General features: G+C 32.0%; 2 protein-coding genes and 1 pseudogene across 3 annotated transcripts; 2 read left to right on the plus strand and 1 right to left on the minus strand.

Moving 5' to 3' along the window:
- The first annotated feature begins 3,029 nt into the window (after window positions 1-3,029).
- LOC105800646 (casein kinase 1-like protein 10) lies at window positions 3,030-8,234 on the plus strand. The gene is made up of 14 exons (XM_012631881.2): window positions 3,030-3,745; window positions 3,835-3,875; window positions 4,652-4,721; window positions 4,806-4,954; window positions 5,037-5,132; window positions 5,324-5,394; window positions 6,037-6,098; window positions 6,217-6,280; window positions 6,369-6,453; window positions 6,558-6,684; window positions 6,836-6,909; window positions 7,011-7,074; window positions 7,247-7,380; window positions 7,544-8,234. Exons 1-14 carry the CDS (start codon window positions 3,670-3,672, stop codon window positions 7,829-7,831), a joined length of 1,401 nt encoding a protein of 466 aa, XP_012487335.1. The 5' UTR covers window positions 3,030-3,669; the 3' UTR covers window positions 7,832-8,234.
- Window positions 8,235-9,887: 1,653 nt separating this feature from the next.
- LOC105800648 (serine/threonine protein phosphatase 2A regulatory subunit B''beta-like) lies at window positions 9,888-16,495 on the plus strand (annotated as a pseudogene).
- Window positions 16,083-21,384, minus strand: LOC105800647 (uncharacterized). Of its 2 annotated transcripts, none has more exons than XM_052620580.1 (14): window positions 21,211-21,384; window positions 19,906-20,267; window positions 19,448-19,622; window positions 18,949-19,032; window positions 18,621-18,862; window positions 18,304-18,523; window positions 17,941-18,020; window positions 17,749-17,833; window positions 17,484-17,615; window positions 17,275-17,388; window positions 17,148-17,195; window positions 16,880-16,964; window positions 16,596-16,652; window positions 16,083-16,494 (listed from the first exon to the last, which is right to left on the minus strand). In XM_052620580.1, the coding sequence occupies exons 2-14, from the start codon at window positions 20,121-20,123 to the stop codon at window positions 16,394-16,396; spliced, it is 1,641 nt and encodes a 546-aa protein (XP_052476540.1). In that variant the 5' UTR covers window positions 20,124-20,267; window positions 21,211-21,384; the 3' UTR covers window positions 16,083-16,393. The 2 variants fall into 2 exon arrangements, with proteins under 2 accessions (XP_052476540.1, XP_012487336.2); XM_012631882.2 differs by having other exon boundaries at window positions 21,200-21,384.
- Window positions 21,385-21,906: the final 522 nt, after the last annotated feature.

Genomic DNA, 21,906 nt, shown 5'->3' on the forward strand with positions numbered 1-21,906 from the left:
AAAACAAAACAAAGTAGAAACACCAAAAGTCTAAAATAAACCAACACTTGATGTAAGCAAAAACAAAATTACACAATGTGTAAATGTTGATGATTAATTCTTTTAGAATCAATATGAAATTGACACGTATATAAATGTTGAGGGTTAAAGTGTTATTATGCTAATTTTAAAAGTCGCTAAGTTATCTTCTTATTAATAATTTAACCGTCGATGATCAAAAAGATAAAATAAATTTTTACTAATAAGTTTTTAAAAGTGTTATGTGTTTATTTAATATGTTGATTTTTTAGGATTGCAAGTACAAGTTACTTATAAACACATTTTCAAAAATTATAAATTAGGATAAAATAATATAAGGTATAAGCAAAATAATAATTGGAATAATTTGAACTAAAACCTAGATATGACAACAACACATGATGTGACTCAAAACCCACACTTGATAATTTTGTATTGCGAGATTCGAATTTAGATACATAAAGGCCCAAAACCTTATTATTTGGCAACAATGCTAATACCTAATTAGCTAACATATTGGGAAAGTAAAGTGAATGTACTTAAGAGGTCCCTCTATTATAAGGACCTGATCAAATTAGTTTATTTACTATTAAATAAATCATTTTTATTGTTGTACTACTAAAAAATCAAATAAAACAAAGTTAGAACAAATTTATCATTTATTATTTAAAACTATCATTTAACGCTTAACATACTTATTTTTCTTAAAGTTCTTATGGTTCGTAAATGAATTATTTTGTTTAGAATTAAACTATAATTGAAACAAAAATCACGATATTTTTATATAATAAATATTAACTTTATTACAATTCAGGCTTATGTAAATAATAAATTATTTAATAATAAAGGAGTAATTTAATTTAATTTTCATAATATATAGATCTCCCAAACATTTTAACCAAACAATAGTCGATGTCTTCCAAAAAAAAAAAAAAAAAAAAAGTCGACAAGTTGTAGGCCATGTCATAATCAAAGTAATTAGGTTGCATTTAGGTGAAATATTATAATATATATAATATAATAATTGTTAAATTTTTTATTTAATAATATTAAATCAATGCTTAAAAATGCTCGTCGGCAGAAAACCCAATCTTAATTGACAATCAGACCCTCTTTTTTTCCCTTTAGAAAAAGAGATTTGCACATTGGGATCTTTTATGCTTTTTTTTTCGCCACTAATCTTTTATGTTTCAAAATATTAAATTTTACGTAGCAATCATTCATTTGTGATATAAAAAGATTGTAAAGGGTAAACTACCTCAAAGCCATTAAAATATTGTAAGTTTACATTTTGGTTACTCAATCTTAAAATGTTACGAATAAGTAACTAAACTATTAAAAAAATTTCATTTAAGTCATTAGGATATTAAAATCGATAGTGTATGGTATTCTCTATTCGCATTACCTGCACCAATGAAACAACTTTCTTCTTCAATTTTCAATATTGATTGTCAGATCGACTTAGATCTAATGTATGTTCTACGATGGATATTGATCCATTGTATCGTTCATCAAATCTTCACTTGGAACTTGCTAGCTAGACTTAAAATATATATCTATATATAATAGCTCAATGACTTGAAAATGAAAACTTTAAAACAATCCAATGATCATTTTGTAATTTTTTAAAATTAAGTGACCAACCCATAAACTTATTAATAGTTTAGTGACCTTAAATACAATTTACCCAAGTGTAAATAGGCTTCACCTTTGTCAACCTATAGGTTACTAAAATTTGCTTAGTCTTTGTCCTCAAGCAAGCAACCAATGTTATAAAGGACCATATTAATATTTTGAATATTTAAAAAATAAATAATTGTGTCCAAGTTGTCTGCTCTTAACAGTGGATGGAGCGGTTGATTGACAAATGGAGAATATTTCATATTGATATATTTCCTTGTTTTATTCAATTATGTTCTCTCTTTTTTAAAACAAACATGTTTTTATTTGTTCTTGTTAGGAATTTTATAATTATAAAATAAAATAAACAGTGAATATAATTTTATAATTTATAAGAGGAGTCATTTTGTAATTTCAGAATTTAGTTAGTGAACTTAATAAAATGTTTAACACAATTTTATTAAGTCTGAATTATTGAACACATATTAAAGAGTGAATTACATAAACGGATTAAGTTTTAAATTCTTAAATATTGCGTTTTTAAAGAGTATTTACATGAATTAATTGAATTAAATACTTGTTTTAATTTTAAACTATATATAATGCCTACAATATTTTTTAGAAAATTTAGAATCCAAAATAAAAGGAAAATAATTATCATATTGAAATTCGAATATCTGATTTATTAATTAATTTTAAATCATATGAATTAAAATAAGATTCTATAGCTTATAAAATATATCATGAAAACAAGACAACCTATATCACCAAACCCAACATGACCAATTTATTTTATTCTTTAATGAATAATATTCTTTCACAATAAAAATATTATTTCCTTGAAATTCTCTATAAGCAGGTTGTGAAATCTTAACTTGTATTGAGTTGAGTAGAGTCTTGTAGTACAAATTATTATTAGTGTGTTTCAATGTATTATTTCAGTTTTTATTATATATATATATATATTTATAATTAAATTACTTTGTTTTATATATTAATTTCGGTATATTTTAATGTATTATTTCGAGTTTATAATATTTTTATTTTCATATAGATTTATAATATAATTATTAATTTTTAATAAATTATATATTAATATATAAATATATCACAATTATATGTAAATATATATTTTAAAATTATTAATTAGATTCAATAATTTAATTTAATAATTATATTTTAAGAATTGGTGTTAATCGAAGTGGATTGAAAGACATTAAATCAGTTGAAATACACTAAAATTTGATTGAGATAAAACTTAAATTATCTGCTAATTTAATGTAAAAATGAGTATAGAAATGAAAGAAATAAAAGGCCACCTTTCTCAATCAAACACCAAGATTAAAAAAAATCAAATGAGTAATTTTTGTTAAAAAATTCACTTAAGAAATATTAGAAGAAGAAAAAATCCACCTAATTCATCATCCAGCTCCAACTTTTTCTTCTACAAATCATCCGTTTTCCCTTTTTTTGGGGGGGGTTTACTTCAAGGAAAAAATTCCCGAGAAAATTAAATCCTTGTCCTTAACTCAGATCCGTAGATCATTATCCCAAATTCTTGCCGATAAATCTGTTTGTTTTAGATTCTTTTCCATATTCCCCTTTTTCCGGGGCAAAACAAAATATACCTTTTTTTTTCTTTAATACTGCCTAAGTTTTATCTCCTCTACTTTTTTTTTTCTCCCCACCTAGAAAATGCAGCTTAATGACCCCAAAACGCTTGTTTTGGTTCACTGATTAATGTATTTTCGTGAAATTTTCAATCAAGTTTTTTTTCCCCTTGGGGTTTCCCTTTAGTCACTTAAAAGGGATAACAGGGTGTTTTTTTTTTTTTGGAATTTTTGGAGGGTCTAACAAGCATTCAATAATCTGGGTTTTGATCTTTGGAGTTAATAGGTAAGAATTTTTGATGGATCTGAGAGTTGGTTTGAAGAGAAACATCTTGTAGTCAATTTCAATATTAATAAAGTGGAATAAGAAGGGAGGGTTTCTTTTATATCGTGATAAAGTTACAATAAAAGATTAGAGATCATGGAGCATATTATCGGTGGCAAATTCAAGCTTGGTCGAAAGATCGGGAGTGGATCGTTTGGTGAACTGTATTTAGGTATTATGATTAATGAAAATTTATTTCTTCTTTTTTATCCTCTTTAAAGCTGCTTCAATTAAATTTTTTTTGATGTACTTGTTTTGCAGGCGTTAATGTACAAAGTGGAGAAGAAGTGGCTGTTAAGCTAGTAATCTTCATTATTATTATTATTAATTTGGTGTTTTACTGTTTTTCCCCACAAATTTAATTAGGGATGGGGAAAGGGTTTTCCTTTTTTTGTGTGTTTTCTTTTCTATAGTGTATTGGTGGTTGATCACTATATATATATATATATATATTAAAATACATGGTTGATATAGTTGACAATTGTTGCACTTGTATCTGATGTTATTCTTTGATGCATTTCTTTATGGTTCATTTGGATACCTAGTGTTTCATATCATTGATCTGCTTTTTGGGTGGTGTAGTAACTAGTTTATTAGCTGATTTATATGCATATGCTACTATGGAGATGCTAGGTTTAATGTTGTAGAGCTATGTCGTGAATGTTTAAGCCCAAAGCAGTTATTTTATGCCTATTAAGCTCGAAGAAAATCAACCAGTGATGTTTGTTCTTCTTTCAAGTAGTTCACCTAGTCAGAGTGGAGATATCTGCAATTAACTCAAGATTGCTCTGGAGATAGTACATGACAAGCTATGAAGGCATTGTTGGAGAGTTTATATATATGTTTACTTGTATAATGATATAAAGGAGTTAGGGACCATGGGGCATTGTATTTTAGCTGATAGATTTCCATGATTTGCCAAAGTGCTTTAAATAATTTGGGTAGAAGTTTAATTGATAGGTTGTGGTTACACTTCTATTCTTTGTTTGCCACTTGATACTTCAATTGAAATGTCACCGTATTGCCAATGTTCGAAGTTTTGTATCTGTTTCTGATATGTACACCTTGTGTTTTGCAGGAATCTGTCAAGACTAAGCATCCACAGCTTCACTATGAGTCAAAGCTGTATATGCTTCTACAAGGGGGAAGTAAGTTTAGTTTCTCTCTCAATCTATTTATTACTGTCAGTTGTAGTTAGGGAGTAGTTTTCTTACTTTCTTTTATGCGTGCAGCGGGTATTCCACATTTAAAATGGTTTGGAGTTGAGGGTGAGTACAATGTTATGGTTATTGATCTTCTTGGACCAAGCTTAGAAGACTTGTTCAACTATTGCAATCGGAAGTTCTCTTTAAAAACTGTTTTGATGCTTGCAGATCAGTTAGTAAGTATGCCACCTATTTCGGAAACTTTTATTCTAGTTAGTTGGCTGCCTTACTAATAATTGCTCTTTCCTGTTGCTTCAGATAAATAGAGTTGAGTACATGCACTCTCGTGGTTTTCTTCACCGTGACATAAAGCCTGATAACTTTTTGATGGGTTTAGGGCGCAAAGCAAACCAGGCATGTTCTTCTGTTTAATCCCTGCAGCTTACAGATTTTTGGTTAGATAGTTTTGAATAGGTTTTCACGGGAACTTCTTTTTCCCTTAACTGAAATTCAGCTTGACACTTCAGCATCGTTTGGAGTCAATATACCACAGGGTCTCCAAGTTTGTCTTGTTTAATTCCGTTGTTTCTTATTTTTCACTGTAGGTGTATATAATTGATTACGGCCTTGCGAAAAAATATAGGGATCTTCAAACACACAAGCACATACCATACAGGTAATAGTCCATAATGTTTTCATCAGTTATGTTCGTCAATCATTGGCTAACTTAAGGCATCTATTTTTGGGATTTCCATACTTAGGGGGTAAAAGTACCATTGTATTAGGAGTTGGATTGCATTTTGCCCTCTCTACTCAAAAAATAGGCAAATTAGTCCCTATACATTAGATCAAAGAGCAAACTGGTCTTTCTGTTAAAAACTCCATCCATTTTTACTACTAAAAGTTGGTCCCTCTATGTCAGCATAAGGTACACTTGGCATGTGATGTGTAACTATTTGGTTATTCTATTAGCCATGTCAGTTTTAACAGTTGAAATGGATGAAAATTTTAATAGAAAGGACTAATTTGCTCTTTGATCTAACGTATAAGGACTAATTTGCCAAAACTTTTAGTAAACGGGGAAAAATGCAATCTGACTCCTAGTCAGGGGTCTTCATGGTACTTTTACCTACTTAGGAAGCCTCAAAAATTTCGATTTCATATTATTAACTATTCAGGAAAGCTTAATACTTATTCCGGTTTTAACTTTATTTGTCAATTCTTCCAATAAGTATATCTCATATGTTTAATACATATTTCTCTAGTGAATTCACTATTTAACTCAGCGACCTCATCTTGTGCTATTTTTTTCTTGTAGGGAAAACAAGAATCTTACAGGAACAGCTCGATATGCAAGTGTTAACACTCACCTCGGAGTTGGTGAGCAAACTTAGTGCATCAAAACTTCATTTTTGTTTTACTTTCAGCGAACACCCTTTGTTATTTATTTCATTTTTGGCTTTCTATTTGATCCGACTATGCTGTATATAACTTGCAGAGCAGAGCAGGAGAGATGATCTGGAATCTCTTGGTTATGTGCTTATGTACTTCCTAAGAGGAAGGTTGGTTGAACGCATTACTGGGTCGCTTACTTCAGTAACATTGTTATAAGTCACATTTATTAACTTTGTTTCTTGTTCCTCGTCTCAGCCTTCCATGGCAGGGCCTGAAAGCCGGCACCAAAAAGCAGAAGTATGACAAAATTAGTGAAAAGAAGATGCTTACTCCCATAGAGGTACCATTACTTGCTTGCTGTTAATACGGGAAATTTTGCTTATTCTCCATATTCGATAAATTTAAGGTTGAATGTATGTCTGACTAGTAATATGTCATCTTCAGGTCCTCTGCAAATCGTATGCATCTGAGTTTACATCTTACTTTCATTATTGTCGATCGCTACGGTTTGAAGACAAACCAGATTACTCATACCTGAAAAGGCTGTTCCGGGACCTTTTTATTCGTGAAGGTTAACTCGCTATTTAAAGTCCCATTGTTCATATATCTGTCACTTTTCTAATATTTGAAAATTTAACCAATCTTTCCATTAGTTCTTCATCACAGAGATCTTTTATCATAAAATCTGCTTGATTGAACTCCCGAATTAATAACCGGTGCAGGATATCAGTTTGACTATGTATTTGATTGGACTATACTGAGATATCCACAGGTTGGCTCTAGCTCAAGAGCACGGGTCAGTGATCTTTAATTCGATGACCTTGATTTTCATGGAAATACTGATTTTGGTTCTTCATTAAGGATTCTGATACCGTGTTTCTTGTCATTCCTCAACAGGCAAGCCCAAAGCCAGGTTTAAGTCCCCCCGGAGTATCTGCTGAAAGAACAGAAAGGCCATCTGGTCGGTTTCTTTTCACAACCTGGTTTGAGAATATATTCCGACAATTTAACTGGTTATAAATTTTTTGACATAAAATATCATATTTAAGACACCTGAATTCCCCATGTTGCTACTCCGATTCCCTTAAATTAGTGAACTTATAGTCTTTAGCACATATCCTTATTTTTTGCAGTTGGCCAAGAGATTCGAGAAAGGTTTTCCGGTGCGGTTGAGGCATTTGCAAGACGGAATGTCTCTGGCCATGGTTTGCATGGTGATCAGTCTAGACACAGATCTTCAGATGACGTGCCATCATCCAAGGATGCGGTGAGCTATCTCGGTTCTGCGTTTCTTTATTTTTTATTTTATTCTTACGTTTAATTTATTGTTTTCCTTTGAATTTCGCTTCCTCAGAAATTCGAGTTTAAATGCCTTAGCTGTTCACTACCGAAGTTAATGAATTTTCTGTTGAAACTTTTCTCTCCTTCAGCAACCTGATTCTGAAAGGACACGCTCCTCTTCGAGAAATGATAGTGCTTCAAAGCGGCCTGTTGTTGTATCAGGCAACAGCCAACCTGGCTCCTCTGGTGAGCCAAGTGAGAATCGTTCTAGCAGATTATTCTCAAGCAGTGGTCGCATGTCAACGACTCAGAGAGTTCAACCCGGCTTTGAATCTAAATCATCATCTTTCACTCGTACTGCAGTCACAAGAGCTGGCCGTGATGACACCCTCCGAAGCTTTGATCTTTTGACGATCGGGAGTGGGAAAAGGAAATAAACCACACATGCATCTGGTAAGAAGAATTTCCCTCTATCCTATTCTCTGATGGAGATATCGACACTATAGTGGTATTTACAAACCGTTTACTCCGTATGTCATCGTCCATTATTGGGTTCCATCCACAACAATCCCCAGAAAAAAATGAACTTTCCAATCCCGTCCTCTCGTACCATCGTCAAGTGTTCTTGCTTTGCTATTATGATGCATCTAAAAGAAAGAGATAAACTGATCCCATTTTAGGGTGAAATTGTTCATATATTTCCAACAGTTTAGCTGTAATAAACACTTGGTGTTTCTTTGTTTCTTTCAATCAGATACCAAAAAAGCAAAAAAACACTGCCTAAAGGTTTTCTGGTTATGACATATGATGACTCTTAATATACCTTCAAATCTTGTGTTAGTATTATCTGTAAGATGAATGTTGTTTCTCATTTTAGTATTGCTTGGTACAATGTTATAGTGGTCATACCATTATGTTACTCCGATTTTTCAATTTTTTAAATACTAATTCATATAGGGATAATAACGCTTGAATTGTCGGATGAACTTTGATCCAAGTTTGTTTTTTCTTGAATGGTGGAGGCAAGTCATGTTCTTTTTGGGGTGAATATAGTGATTATATTATTTGCATGTCTCACCTATTGTTTTTGGAACTAATCTTAATCGGTTGTTATCTGGATCAAGAGGTTGAGTTTATTATTTTTTATTTTAAAATATTTTTATGAAATTTTAATCAGATCCGCCTTGTCCTAATAGTCCAAAAATCCTATATTTCATTTTTAAATAGATAAAAGTATAATAATATAAAATTTAAAATGAAATTTTCTTAATTTTTTATTTATATGAAAAATGCACCATTGAAAATAAATTAGTAAACAGCCATGGTGCGATGTTATGTAAACAAAAACCTTCAAATGCATTTATGCTTATATTTAATTAATATAATTATTTTATCTACTATTGATAAGGTAAGAAAATCAATTTTAATATTTTATTACATCTTAAAAAATATGATCTGAGGTACAAGATGATAATTGTATTCCATAAATGCAATCTAATTATATATTTTTAAGTTTGAAAGAATATTCATGAATATGCGCACGTGCAAGATTATGACACGAAAACAAGGTTAAGGTGCAATAAATCCGGCATTTAATTTTATATTTTTAACTTTTAAGAATTTAGTTTTTTTAATTTTTTATATTTTAAAATTTAGGTTTAAACACCAATTGAGTATTTTTAATTTTAAATGTCACATCAAGACATTTAATAATCTTAACAATTGAACTTGAAATGACAATTGAATTTGAATTTTGAAAGATATAAAGTGGATGGACTAAACTTTTAAAATAAAAATAAAAATATTAAATTCTAAATTTCTGAAAATTACGGACACCTATGTCATATTTTCAGAAAGCAAATCTAATTTTGTGCTCAATGCTTATACTTCTAAATTTTAATTATTATTTTTAATTTCAAGAATTTAACTTTTTAATTATTTAATTTGAAAATTATATTAATTGATATAGAAGTTATATTAAATTTAAATATGTCATTTTTGTTTTAAAATTTTAAATCAAAATTTAAAATATTAATATGCTATATATTCAAATTTAATAAAAAACGTTAAAAATGCAATTTTTTAAATAAGGGTAAACTACATAAGTAGTCACTCAATTAGTAGTATTTCTTTTTGTCACCAATTATGAAAAGTTACAAAATGATCACCCAACTATGAAAAGTTAGAAAATAATCACTCAACTATTCAATTTAGTCTTTTTTGGTCACCCGTTATCTTATATTTTTTTGGTGTTTTTATTTTTAAATTAGCCGGTTGGTGATAAGAAAGATAAAATGGAATAGTTGGGTGACCAAAAAAGAAATTTACAAATAGTTGTATGATCATTTTGTAACTTTCCTAATTGAGTGACTGAAAAAGAAATTACTAATAGTTGGGTGACTACTTCTGTAGTTTACCCGAAATAAAAGTATACGATCAAATTTTAAAAGTTTGAAGAGTACAGAGATAATTGCAAAATCAAACCCCAAAAAAGCGAAAACATAATTAAACAGTCACTTCGCCTGCCATTGCTTGTAAAAGCTCAAAAAACACACATTTTTCTTTCCCTGTTTTCTCCGCTGAATCAACCAAGAATTTCTTAGTGTTCTTATCCCCAAACAACTTTTTTTTCTTCAATTCACTAAAAAGAAGATTTAATTTCCTTTTTTTTTCCGTTGAGAAAATTCGTTGGAACTCTGGTTCACAATCCAATCCATATATATTTTAAAAAAAATAAAGAAGATTAAATCTTTTATTTTTCTCTCCATTGAACGTGACGATCAAGGGTTTCTAATTTTTCAGTTTTCATTGTTTGATTGGGAGGGGGGGGGGGATTGAATTCGGGATTAAAAAATTCAAAAAAAGAAAGAAGAATCATGAAAATGGAGGTTGTAGGTGACGTGGCATCTCAAGATCCTGATTTACTTCAGCTTTCAGAGCGCTCTCCTTTAGCTCTCAATTCCAATCCTTTCCTAGCGGAAGAACTTTTCTCCTTTGGCTTTCCCTCCCTGAAACCAGTCGACTGGTAACGCTTTAATCTTAATCATCTTAATTTTCATTTTTAATTTTTTCCTATTTATGGCGTTTTAATTTTGTTTTTGTTTTGATGTAATTAGGTTAAGAATTTGCTTAATGATGTCAAAACGGGATCGTTTTCAAATGCGACGGCGAATTCCGCCGTTTCAACAGCCACTTCATTGCCCTCAACGTTTCCTTCATCAAGCACTCCTCCGCTTTCGCCTCGTAGTACTTCCGGTTCTCCTCGAATCGTCAAACAGCGGTCTAGCCCTTCTTTGTTAGGTTCGCCACTCAAATTAGTTAGCGAGCCGGTCCGCGAAGTGATACCACAGGTACAAACTAGGTTAAATTCTGCTATTAGTCCCTGTACTTTGCGAAAATTGTAAATTTAATTCTGTACTTTAATTTGGTCATTTTTAGTCCTGTACTGTCCAAATTGCTCAATTTTAGTCCTCAACAGATAATAATTGTTAAATTCATGAACTTTTGTTATTTCCAAAATATAATGAGGCAAACATGATATCACTCGTTAAAAGTCTAGTTAATGGATTAACGACCGAAATTTATGGCAAAACTGAAATATTAAAATTTGAATAGTATAGATACTTAGAATGATCTGAATTGGAGAATACGGACTATCTTTATAACTTTACGCATAGTACATTACTACTAATTGAATTTAGCCAAAAAGGATTTAAATGTTACTAATTGGGTCAGGACTAAAATTGATCAAATTAAAATACAGGGACTAAATCCACAACTTTCTCAAAGTACAGTGACTAATAGAAGAATTTAGCCTATTAACTTTAAAGCGAAACTTAGATGAATTTAATGGGTTTTTTTGGTAATGGAATTCTAAAAGAAAATGTTGGGTTTTTTCTTTTCTTGTAGTTTTATTTTAAAAACGGCTGTCCGCCTCCAAATGAATTGAAAGAGCGGTGCTTGTTTGCGATTGATCAGTACTTTTATGGTCATTTGGGATTGCAAATTCATGGTGAGGGAACCATTTATGGTTTTTAATCTGGTTCTGTAGTCAATGGCGGTGTTAAATGTTTTATGTCATGTGTGGCAGAGTTCAAGGCGGTAACAAAAGATATTTGCAAGCTACCATCATTTTTCTCTACGGCTCTTTTTAGAAAAATTGATATCAACGACAGTGGTATCGTGACAAGGTACGTATTGATGCACCTTCGGATTTATAGTTGCATGATATGTGTATTGGTATCTAGAACCACTGTTGATGGATGATAATAGAGGGAGGAGGACCTGATGTAAACAAGGAATAGAATTTTTTGTTGGCAATATTTTGCTTAAATAGAGAAGTGGTTTTGCGGTGGTCAGTCATCACACACCTTTGCAACCCATTGCTGTGGAATTTGGAATAGCCTTAACTAGGGTTTATATGATCCTTGAATATGTTGGCATATCTATTGTCTTGTATCACTTTTTGGGTTAGTCTTTTACTGTACTTTTAGAAGGCTGTGATTGGTAGTTTAGAGAAGGGTAGGATGGGATTATCAGCCTAACTACTAAAATCCACTCAACGGGTTTTGATTGAATTTGTGCATTGATGATGAAATGGTTTGAGTACAGATGCGGAAATAGACTGTAGGATTTAAATAGGACCAACCTGAGAGTAATTCATTGAATCTTGGTTAGGTTCTTGGTTGTTCTTTTTGTTGAAGAAAGCTTGAGTAGATTTTGGTGTTAAGGAATTTTAGTCCTCTTGCAAACTTGCAAATCATTTTATTATGATTTTGCTATCTGAGACTTGATTTATCTATGAAACACAGTCAGTTATAATTGAATTATAAAATTGTAAGGTCCCTGCATGTTTAAATACCTGATTTTAAACTAAACAAGTTATGATTAGATATGTTCTTATCACGCTGTAACTTTTAGGGATCAATTTGTCAATTATTGGATTGGAGGCAACCTTCTAACTATGGATTTAGCAACCCGAGTCTATACAGTTCTTAAGAAACTTCATTGCAGATACCTTACTCAGGTATATTCTTCTTTCTTAAATGCATGTTACTTGAATATGATTGTACCTTATACCAAGCAAGGAGAGAAAATAATATGATTATATAGTGTATTGATATGACATGTTAAAAACTAGCTGCTGAACGGAAAATCTATGGTTGTAAAAGTAATAACTGTCCCTGCCTACTTTTAGTAATTGGTATCTGAATACAGGGTGATTTCGAGCCCATTTTACACAAACTTTTGGCATGTCATCCTGGGCTGGAGTTTTTACGAAGCACCCCAGAGTTTCAGGAAAGATATGGTATGATCACAATTATTTCAACAAATATCTTTGTCAATTTGTTTGGGATTAGAGTATTTATTCGCATTGTCTTGATTTCATACTTCACGCATGTCAAACAGGTTCCAGACTTATATTTGGCTTACTGTATTTCTAGTTTTGCATATTTAATATTTAGTAAGAGTAGATGTAACTTCTAGCATTTGGTGTTAAGTGTACGTAAAGAATGGCACTATTGCAATATATTACTTAGTGTACGGCCACTGGCTTCAGAAATAAATTATTGAACTTTTTAGGTTTTATGCTGTGCTGTCATTGTCAAGTTCTAATTCTTGCGAATAGTAACTCAATATGGTTTTACCTTACATATTTTCACTTATTTTGTATGTAACAGCTGAAACAGTTGTATATAGAATATTTTACTATATAAATAGATCAGGAACTGGCCATCTTACCCTCCGTGAGTTGAAGTGTGGCAACCTAATTTCTGCAATGCAGCATGTGGATGAAGAAGAAGACATTAACAAAGTTTTAAGGTAAAGCGATCAGATGAAAGCCTGCAAATTTGGTGATGCTTTTTATGATAATAATATTAGTTTCTGAGAAGTTTTGTTTCTCATTCAGCATTTTGTTTATATTTTCTCTAATTTGATGAATAACATTTTATTCCTACCGTTTTAAATTGCAGATACTTCTCTTATGAACACTTCTACGTAATATACTGCAAGTTTTGGGAGCTTGACACCGAACATTATTTTTTTATCGATAAAGAGAACCTTATCAGATATGGTAACCATGCTCTTACCTACCGGATTGTTGATAGGATTTTTTCTCAGGTTCATACTTGTGATATACTATTTTCTTTATGTTATTTATCCTCATAAATCAATTCTGTTGAAAGTGTTTAGTTATTCTTTTATATCAAAGAACAAAGATAGATGATAATGCTTTTGGTTTTTCAGGTGCCAAGGTTAAGGGGAAAATGGGTTATGAAGATTTTGTTTACTTTATACTGTCAGAGGAAGATAAATCATTGGAACCTGGTCTGGAATACTGTTTACTTCAATCATGAGCATGAGGTGGTTTGAATAAATTTAGCTGCATTTTTGGTAAAATAACCATGGAGGTCCCTGTACCAGGAGTCACAAATGGGCAAATTAAGCTTTGTATGTTAGATCAAAGAGCAAACTGGTCTTTTCTGTTAAAAATTCCACCCATTTCTATTGTTAAAAACAGGCGTGTTTGACAAAATAATCGGACAGTTACATGTGGCGTGCCATGTATACCTCATTTAGACGTACAAGGACCAATTTTTAACAATAAAAATAAATGAAAAATTTAAAATAATTTGCCCATTTTTTGAGTACAGGGGGCAAAATGCAATCCAACTCTTATTACAAAGGGCCTCCATGATACTTTTACCTTGCGTTTTCTTAGTAGCCCCATATGAGATATCATTAATAATGACAAAGTTACCTGATCCGCCACATTGTTTGTTTAGGTTTAAATGCATTGATTTGGATGGAAATGGGGTGCTCACACCAAATGAACTGCAATTCTTTTACGAGGAGCAGTTACATCGAATGGAATGCATGGCCCAAGAAATAGTTCTCTTTGAGGATGTACTATGCCAGATTGTTGACATGATCAGACCAGAGGTGAGTAGTGGATTCTCAGCTGATAACTTGTCTTTTTGTTTTGACTGTGTGTAGATCTACATATTTCTGCATGATCGGTGCTAATACATGATTGGTGTCGATGATTACAGAAAGAGGACTATATCAGCCTACGCGACATGAAAAGCTGCAAACTTTCTGGACATGTTTTTAACATTCTTTTCAATAACAATAAGTTCATTGCTTTCGAAACTCGTGATCCTTTTCTTATTCGTCAGGTATATATATCCAAGTTTAACTTTTAAATTTTAAAGCCATTATGAGTACCCTCTTTACGAGGTGCTGACTACAAAGATATATTTATTTTAGGAACGTGAAAATCCAACGCTGACGGAGTGGGATCGTCTTGCACATAGAGAATATATTAGGCTTTCCATGGAAGAAGATATTGAAGATGCTTCTAATGGAAGTGGAGATATTTGGGATGAATCATTTGAGGCACCCTTTTAAACTTAGTCAGGTATGTTGTTGTAAATACATACAATTGAACTAGTTGCTTGTTGCAGTCTTTTTCTTGAGTGAGTTATTGTCACTAAAGTAAGGCTGAAAGTACATGTGAAGCCCCTCAATTATAGGGACTGAATCAAAATAGTCCCTATACTATTAAAAAGAATCAAATAAGGCCAAATTGGGCATAGTTAACACATTTAAAAAAATGACACGACTTTTTTTTTTCATTTGTAGAACTATAAAAACCTTTCGAAATATTAACTTTGTTAACAGTAAATAACATCTTTTTATACAGTTTATGTTGAACTCTGTTGAAATTGGGACTTATTTGATTCGGTCCTTATAATAGGGAGATCTGCCAGGTACACTCACTCTAGAAAGTATCCAGAGCTTGATCGTGTATGGTATACCCGTTGAGTCCATAACACCTATTTCTTTAGCATTATCTGTTTTATACAGGAATCGTAGATGGGAAGGTAGATTAGCTTTAGAATACCACATGCATTAGTTTTTTTTGTTTAGGGGCAATTGAAGAAGAATAGGGGAGTCCATGTAACTATTAATAACAGCTCATAAGGACAAATATGAAAAGCAAAATTTTGATTGTAAAATGTGGGACAGTGGGTGCCATCTTTTGTCTTCCATATGTTTCGTTTTTTTACCCTTCATTTGTTGTCTTGGTACTATATGTTTTGGGTTTATGATTAAAGTCGAGTTTAGAATTATAAGATATGAAATTTTATTTAATACTTTTATAATTAGATATTAGAATCACAAACATTGGTAAATTAATACAAATTTCGTAAATTATAATATAAATATGATAAAATAATTTATTAATATATGAAATATAAAATTTAAATGCTTTTTAAACAGAAATTATTTGTGAAAGTTAATTTAGAAAAAAAACAAAATTTGATTTGAAAAATTATATCAATCTTTAATTGAACTTGTTTTGTTTAAATTTGGTTAGGATTTTAATTTATTCAAAACACCCCATATAAATTGTGAATAAAACATAAAGCATAAAACACAATGATAGAATTAATATTCCTAACAGCATCTTTTCCTATGGATTATCAAATAAATTAGAATCAACTATCGATACCATTTTATTAACAATAATTAGGAGGGATAGTGTATGCGCATTGAAATAAATTTTAGCCATTTTCATGTATATTGAAATAGTTACACCTATTGTCAATCATATAACAAATTAACTTAATTTAATTTATTAAAAAATAAAAATAAAATAAAGAAACCAACAATGGGGTATATACTACATGACTTCTCTCTCTTTGACATAATATAGGTTGGGTGTGAAAAATAATACACAACAAATATTGAAAGAATATTTACTTCCATATATATATATAATTTTACAGTCGAACAATCTCCTAGCTGATTCAAGAGCCAATCTCATAAATCTCAAACCACTTTGTTTAAAAACTTTTTCAATGGAAACTTGAAAGGTAAGCTGTGGCAAAAAACAAAAGCTACTTACCAGATAATATTTAAAGCTTTGTTATCTTTGGATTTCCAGGGCCATAGCTATAATCCCATGGACACCACTAAAGTGAGTCAGGTCATTTTCTATAATGATTCTCTGGGGCTTCATGTTGCGGTGGCAAGAGGTTTATGAAACTCCCTTGAACAGGTTGACTGGCAGCTGCAGCGGACTCGTCCTCTGCAAAATATATGCCGATACTGAGTGAATTATCCCCAAATACTGGATTATATATATATATGCCTTAGACTATATCTCCCAAATACTTGATAATGTCTTACCAAAAAGGGATTTGATGGAGGGTCTCTTGGGCTTTGAGCTCTTCTTCTTCAACTCCGCTGCACAACGGAATAAATAAAAATGGGTCAAACACAAAGATATTTGCACATAGGATAAGCTTGTGTGCAAAACAACCGGAAGAGAACGGACAAAGATAGAGACAAGCATGCATCAATGATCTCTGTAAAAACACAACGTATGTCAAAAGTACCGAGAGGAACGCTACAGGCATGGAAAACAAAAGGAACAAAGGGACAAAAGTATAAATTGGAGGAACCAAAATTACCAATGCCAGGTAATTGATTGTCATCTACAATTTCAAAGTTCTTGTATGTGTAACCGACAAAGTTTACATCCTTGGATGAAAGCATCTGTATCAAAAAGTGTAAAATTGATTAACGTTGCTCATGTCCTTTAACAGCAATTGCACTTTATTAACCATGTTAGGTTGAGTTCAATAACATGTCTGAAACACGTACAAATTTTGTATGATGCTGGCTAGTCGAGTTCTTGAGGTTCAAAATATTATAATAAAAAAGTCTATTTGTACTAACCTTTCTCCAAGGACCTGATTTTGTGGCAGATGGAATTTGGTTGTCAGCCTGGTGCATGAAAGAAAGGAGAAAAATAAGAATATGTCTTAGCACAAATGTATATTTAGACACAACAACGACAATCCACCTCCTCAAACTTCTCGAAATTTTGCGTGTCCAACTCGTCATTGACTTCAGGAATAAATGCAGCTTTCATTTGATACAATTTGTCCCATTCAATACCTTTAAACCATGGGTGAGCCTGAAAAAGAACAGATACAGACAGTTAATATAGTCATTTCCATTCTATTTTAGAACAGAATCAGAGAATCTTGAACAGAACACACCGCACAACACCTTAATTTCATTAGCGCCCTTTGTGCCAAGCCTTTGCTCAACATTACATAAGAGTTTACTGATAAGATCTTTAGCTTCGGGGGATAGTTTTGCTTCTTCGGGAAATTTTAAGTGCGTTCTCCAATTTACTATCTAGAAGATATTGAACAAAGGAGAATAAACAATCATCAATGACAAAGACAACAATAACTACTAACTACTTTAGAGTTGCGATATAGAAGCATTTCATACATGATAGCATAACAATGTAATGATAAAAACTTACCTTCCGACAGGTCGACATTGGCTCATCAGAATAAAAGGGTGGATATCCAACAAGCATTTCATACATGATAGCACCAAGAGACCACCTAGAAAAGTATCCAAAAATCCACTATAACATATCTTACAAAATATTTGCTAAAATAAGCATATTTCATGAAATATAAATTAAATAAAAAATGTTTAATATACAAACCAATCGCATTCCATTCCGTATCCTTTCTTCAGCAAAACCTCTGGAGCGATATAGTCAGGTGTACCAACCGTAGAATATGCCTGAGTATTACAACATTTAAATGTTTAAGCAACATTAATTTGCAATTTCAACAAAAAAGAAAAAAGCTTTCTAAATAAACTTAGCATGAAAAAGAGTTGAGCTTATGGTCGTTCTAGAATATCTAAGGCAACTAACAGCTGTAAAATATAAGCCTTGCAAACTCTAAACAATGGAAAATAAGAAGCAACAAGTCTATGACTTTCTTGCTTTATGAACTCAATAGCTCAATCACTGATAACAATAAATAACGTTGAATTAGCTATATGATAGATAAGTAATTACAAGCATCCTTCTGTTCCTCTGCCAATGCTGCAATTGCTCTTGTTGTGTGCGTTTTGGTGGAGCAGGTCGTCCATCACTTTGAAGAGCCCCACTGAGATTCTTTGCTAAGGTAAAATCCTTTTCCTGGAGATTACTGCAATCTAATGGTTTACATAATCCAAAATCTGATAATTTCATATGACCATTTTTATCAAGTAGCAGGTTGTCAGGCTTGATGTCTCTGCAGCATGCCACATAGAATGAGTTCACCCCTTAGTGCAAATCCAGGAAGATTATTACAAAAAAGCTTAAGAAGATTCACTGTCACGTCAACTCACCTATGAATATAATTATGTTTGTGGATTGATTCAATTGCCAGGACAGTTTCTCCAACGTAAAACCTGGCCTCATCTTCAGTTAATATATCCTTCCGCATCAGTAAAGTCATCATATCCCCCCCAGGTAAATATTCCATAATGAGATATAGATACTCATCATCTTGGAAGGAGCAATATAGTTTGACAATGCAATTACTGTCAACCTCCGCAAGTAGATTCCTCTCAGCTTTCACATGTTCGACCTGAAAATTATAAATGCAATTAGAAAGTTAGCATCGTGATTCAAAATGCATTTACGCAATTATATAGCAGGGTTGAAATAGTGTACCTGGCCTCTGCGAAGCATTTCTGACTTCTTAAGCTTCTTCATGGCATAAACATGACCAGTTGCTTTCTCCTTGCAGATTCTAACCTGTGATGAGAAGATGCGAAGTTAAAAGTTATTATCGTAAAATTCATTCTCATGGGTTTTATAAACTCAGAAAAAGGTGAGTCACAAGAGAGTGTTAACACTACATCCAAAGAACCCACAAGCTTTAGTAACTTGCCACTATTCAACAAATACAGTACATATGTAGGAGCCTGTCCTTCCAGAAGTTTACTAGATGCATTGTCTCAAGAAAATAAAGTGCTGATGGCAGGCACAACAATTTTTTTAAGCCAAACAGGCAGAACAATTTAAAAACACTATTTTAGCAACAGAAAAATCTAGTGGTAGTCATAACTCGCCAAAAATTTCTAAATTTTGGCAAGAGTGTCAAAGCAAGAGCACAAATAGAAGACAAGAACCTATGTGATGATGTATAGTATGATGAAGATATAATTACCTCACCAAATGCACCCTTGCCTATCATGGTCAATGGCTCAAAATCATCAGCACCCATTTTATGCCGCTGGAGTCGCATGTATTCTGTTTCCTTCTTCTCAAAACACTTTAGTAAGTTGTTTTGTTCTTCTTCAGAGACTTCAGCATCAGCCAACTTCTTTTCTAGAATATCACGTCTGCAAAAAATCATAATTAACCATCATTCCTATTCTTCAAAATGAACTACCATAACTTTCCCCACAGTCCTAATCATGTTATATATTTTACAGATGATACAGAAAGCACTGGCAAAATTAAGTTTTCTGTATGAAGTTTTGAACCAAAACATGCTACTAAGCATCTCAACATGAGATAATTCCACCAAATTGTCGATCTAAAATATGGAACACAGTATAAAATTGCTTGCAACATTATATATGCAGAAAAACAATTTCCATGAGGGAAGAATTTAAATCATACCGCTCCTTTCTTTCCTGGAGGCTTTTCATCTGCTTCTTGTAATGGTTTTCAATATATTGCTTTGCAGCTTCTACCCGCTGTTTGGTGACTTTTGACGGTGCCTCTTCACTTGCTGGTGGTTTAGACCCCTCCTTTCCATTTGCAGCCTCTTTCTTCTTTGAAGGCCTTAACTTATCTTTAGATTTCAATTTGTTGAGCCAACACCTTGCAGTTTCCATTGGTTTATAAACACGACCCTTACAATGTCACACTTCTAGATGTACATTTTAGCTACCCTTTTCATCAACAATCTTATTCTCAGAGACCAAATCTTGCAGACTTTTAGCTCGTCACTGTTTACCGAAATATCCAACAAACAAGTTCTGCATATAGAAAAAGAATGAAATAACAGTACATTAGCTTAGAATGAGGGCTAACGTTTCAGAACAGAAAAAAAAAAAAAAAAAAGGGAAAGCAACTTCACAAACAAATTTTAGGTTTATATCATCTGTCAAAGGACATGACATACAAACAAACAAAAACTAGACAACCGGTAAGGAAAAAAACATGCTAATCATCAGAAACCTCATGATCTTTTGGAGGCGATTAATGTCTCACCAAACAATCAATTACTATGTTAAGCTTAATTAGTTGTGACATGCTAGCACTAGGCAGCAAGGTATGCACTATTAGGTTCACTTTTTGCACATTTCTTACCTACCAACATAGTTTTTTTTTCCAACATGTTACAGCAACCAAACAACCCTCAACTCAAAACCCGAATCTCAGCAGGTCGAAAATTGAATCCCGAAGTAGAATTGATTTACAGTAACCAATCTAAAACTCTTGTGGGACAAAAAATTTATTAATATCCCAACACTTTATCATCAATTTAAAACAAAAAATGAAATGATGCTGTGATCCTCAAGTCTCAACTATTCACCCCAAAATAGTTAGCATTAAATCAATCAATAAAATTCAAAGCAATTCAACTCAGAAAAGATTGGAGAAAGAGTTAAGATTACTTATCGTTAAAAAAATCAAGCTTTTTTTTTTCATCAATTTAACAGAACAATCAAAATCTGATAACAAAAAGGGAATCTAAGAACTGAGAATCACATATCAAAGAAGCAAAATCGATCTAAAAATACCCGAAAACAGTCAATTAAAAGAAATCACCAACCAAACAGAAAGCGTCAAATCGAAATCTCAACTCACTCAGAACTAAACTACAACTAAAAAACTCCAAAAATAAAACAAAAGGCTTTAAACTATAAAGAAAACAAAAGAATTGCAGAAATTAAACTGAACACACAATCAAAGCACCGAATCTAGATTGGGCGATTGAGCGAGAGAAGATAATAAAACGACAGCGTTTCCAATTTTCAGAGAAGAGTGAGCATAGAGAAGAGAAGATTGAAGCAAAGATGCCCGAATTGAAACCCCATTGAATATGATTTCAGGCTTTTTCAAAAGTTGGAAGCTTTGCCTTCGCTTTGCTTTTTAACTGCTTTATATTTATTTTACTTTCATTTTATATTTCAGTTCCCTTTTTTTATATATATTTTTACATTAAATTTAATAGTTTTTTAGGATTTACAAATTAGTCCAGGGTAAACTACACACAATGTCACTAAATTATTAGTAAGCTTATGTTATGGTCACTCAACTTCAAAAAGTTACAAAATGGTCATTGATCTATTCGAAAGCTTTCATTTAAATTGTTAAACAATTCGAATATTATTATTTAAATCACTAGGTTCTTAGGTTTTTTTTTAAGTTTGGTTTCACGATTGGTACGGTGGATCAATACCTATCAATGAGTAAATATATATATATTAGGTCCAAGTCGATTTGACAGTCAGCTCAGAGATTAAAGAAGAAAGCTATTCGGATTTTGGTTTGCACATCTGTTATATTCAAAGTTGTTTCATGAAGAAAACTAAACTTTCGATTGGTGATAGCGATGCAAATAGAAAAGGTCATACAACATCAATTCTAACAAGAAATGAAAACTTTCAG

This window comes from Gossypium raimondii, chromosome 9 (assembly GCF_025698545.1).
Source record: "Gossypium raimondii isolate GPD5lz chromosome 9, ASM2569854v1, whole genome shotgun sequence".
Taxonomy (NCBI): domain Eukaryota; kingdom Viridiplantae; phylum Streptophyta; class Magnoliopsida; order Malvales; family Malvaceae; genus Gossypium; species Gossypium raimondii.